General features: G+C 37.9%; 1 protein-coding gene across 1 annotated transcript in view; it reads right to left on the bottom strand.

The window, feature by feature from the left end:
• smc3 (structural maintenance of chromosomes 3) overlaps positions 1 to 2,826 on the bottom strand; it is a gene marked incomplete in the record, with an annotated part of 36,905 nt that overhangs the window by 8,793 nt on the left and 25,286 nt on the right. The window contains 1 exon segment of the mRNA XM_014013499.1: positions 1,246 to 1,458. Within this exon segment, the coding sequence (XP_013868953.1) occupies positions 1,246 to 1,458 (213 nt within the window).

The following is a 2,826-nucleotide window of genomic DNA, read 5'->3' as shown; positions in this document are numbered from 1 at the left end:
AGTGTAAGCAGCGGCGCCCTCTCCTGGACGGCGGGCGCATTACGCGGATTTAAACAATTAATCTAATAAAAATGACTTTAATCTAAAAAACCATTAATCGACAATTAATCGTAAGTCGATTAATTGTTAACATCCCTAGATTAAACCACTAAAACATTAGTCAGGTATTATCTGTGAATTCTTAAGCTGTGGAGGAAGATGACAAGGATCTTGAAGAAGGAAGAACGAGGAAGATCAGCCAATTAGCAGAGTACTGGAGGAAAAGAGCTAAAATATGGTTAGCATGGATGCTGATATTAAAGTGTGACAGAAACTAAGAGTAGATGTGTCTCAGTTCAGGGGTTGCAGCTGAAGTCGGTCACACCTCACACAGTCCATGTGGGCTCCATCAAACTGCTGTGAAATGAGACGGTCTAGTCTTTGCATGATGTACATTTGTGTGACCATCCCTGTTGCCTTGGTGTTGTTTTATATCACATCCCGTCAGTTGTCTTTACATGATATAATGTAACAAAATTCAGTATTATTAAAAAGTTGCACATAAATTCTATGCATGCATTTTATTTAACATCCCATTGCAGCTTAAATTTCATCAGCTGTATTGCTAAACATACAACTAAAAACAATTTTTTTGTGTTGTGATGAATTTCCAAACTAAATAAAAGCACCTCCACCGTCTTTGTTTTTTTGTTTAATTTGCTGATGGCTCAATGAATCCTGGGATATCGTTGGCCACATAGGATACTCAGATGGAGTGTGTGTTTCCAGTATCGTCAGACACCAACGAATTGGGACAGCCTACGGCGCAACGCAGTGACGTAAGCGGCCAACAAATGCGTTGGTTGCAACCCCTGAATTAAAACACAGCCACAGACACAGAGGCAACATGCTTGTCGTAAAACACAATCCATGTTTGCACTTGATAGAAGGAAATATGTACTCAGGTCCCAAAATAAAAAAACAACTAATAAAAGAGAAGAAAAATAACTCTCAAATACAGACAAAAACATACTAGTAACATGCACAAACAGAAATAAGATCAATGCAGGGTCATCACCAAGATGGCAGCATAACCTTTTATTCAATTCATCTGTTGAAAATTCCCGTATTTTTCATATAATCACAGGGTTAGAAAATCTAAATGTCAGGTTTTTTTTTCATTTTCTGATCAGTACCTCTTTGACCAACTGTCTAATGTTGAAGCAGCCTTCAACAGGCTGCAGAGTGTGATGGACCCTACTGTACCTGTTTGAATGTGAGCTGGATGGCCTCATATTTGCGCAGCTCCAGGACGTTCATGAGCTCCATGATGGATTTGTAGCCACGGTCGAGTTCGTCCTGACGCTTAATCAGCTTCTCCTTCTGCTCGGAGAAGTTGACAAACTGGTCCAGAGCTTTCTTGTTGACGTGGCTGTACTTCTTCAGCTCCGTGTTGCACTGCTCCAACTTTCTGAAGAGCTGATAAAAGAGGAAACATTACATCATGTTATTAGCTGATGATGATGATGAGACAGACAAAGACTCAGTAGCTTTACATCATAGCTTTGCAGGTTATTCAACAACTTCATTTACTCCAATCTTTTCCATAATAGAACAACGGTATGAATTTAATGAATAACCTTGTTTTGAACTACTTTTATTTCCTCCAACGCTCAGAGATTTTTTACTTTTTTCATCGAAAAGTCTCAGTTTTAGAAGTTGCACCTTTCTAGTATTTCCATCTTATCAGTTTTAGAGAAACAAAATTAGATTTGTCAGGTTTCAACCCACATATTTTGGAAGCTTCTGATATCATCTAAAGATGACATGATTTATAACAATTACAGAAAAGAGGCAGAAACGCATCCAAAGCTCTCAAGCTATAAAACCATCCATTTAAAATCACTTAAGACCAAAAGAACACGAGTAGGTGCCAATATTACTCGGCCTTTTCATCCACTTGTGTAATCAGTGGTAACATCTTGGCCCCACGCAGCGCCCTGAGGAGAAAGATTAACTATATGAAGTGTTTATGAGACAGTGTGGAGATATTTTTAGGTCTGTCAAGGAGAGCTGACACACAGACACACACACACTTATGAAAGATGCAGCCATGTCCACTTATGTCTCGGTCTTTGTTCCCAAAGGCCGCCGGCTGAAAGAAAAAATTAGACAGAGCACTTGTGTATGAGTCACTGGTGAGTGGGTGGGATGTGATGGTCCTCCACTTTATATGTATAAAAATAATAACAATAAAATAGGGCTCGTGCTATGCATATGTGCACATACATATTCTTAGTGTAACTTCATAACAAAAAATGTTATGTTCAAACAGGGACCACATCACTAAACCTGATAACTTCTCTCAATGTTCTCTCAGGTCAGCTGTGAGGAGCTGTGGAACAAACAACTTCTGCCTCCTTTATAACCTCTTTTTCAGTCACAGCGTTAGATAATTGTTCTCTAAAACATCTAACTGTCAATTAATAAAGGCAGAAAAGGAGTTTTCACTGTATAACCTAACAAGTGTCTGTGCACACTAACAAATGTTTTGTGAAACAATCTGTCGATGCTGTGTTTGCACTCAGAGTGGGCAGTGATTGTTTTGAATATTTCAAGTGTAGTTAATATTAGAAATTAAAAAACAATAACTGTCATACTGGTCTTTTTTTTTCTTCCCTTTATCTTAGTTTAGTTTTGGGTTTTTTTTTTTAGTAGTGCCTGGTCGTGACACAGTGTTTTCTAACATTTTATACTTTCAGGGTGCTTTCATTCTTACTTTTCCTCTTTTCTAAAGAATAACAATGATAATGTTGTTTGTATTTTGTTTTTGTATTTGTATATATA

This window comes from Austrofundulus limnaeus, unplaced genomic scaffold, assembly GCF_001266775.1.
Source record: "Austrofundulus limnaeus strain Quisiro unplaced genomic scaffold, Austrofundulus_limnaeus-1.0 Scaffold102, whole genome shotgun sequence".
In the NCBI taxonomy this organism is placed as follows: Eukaryota; Metazoa; Chordata; class Actinopteri; order Cyprinodontiformes; family Rivulidae; genus Austrofundulus; species Austrofundulus limnaeus.
This window is presented reverse-complemented; position numbering and strand designations above follow the sequence as displayed.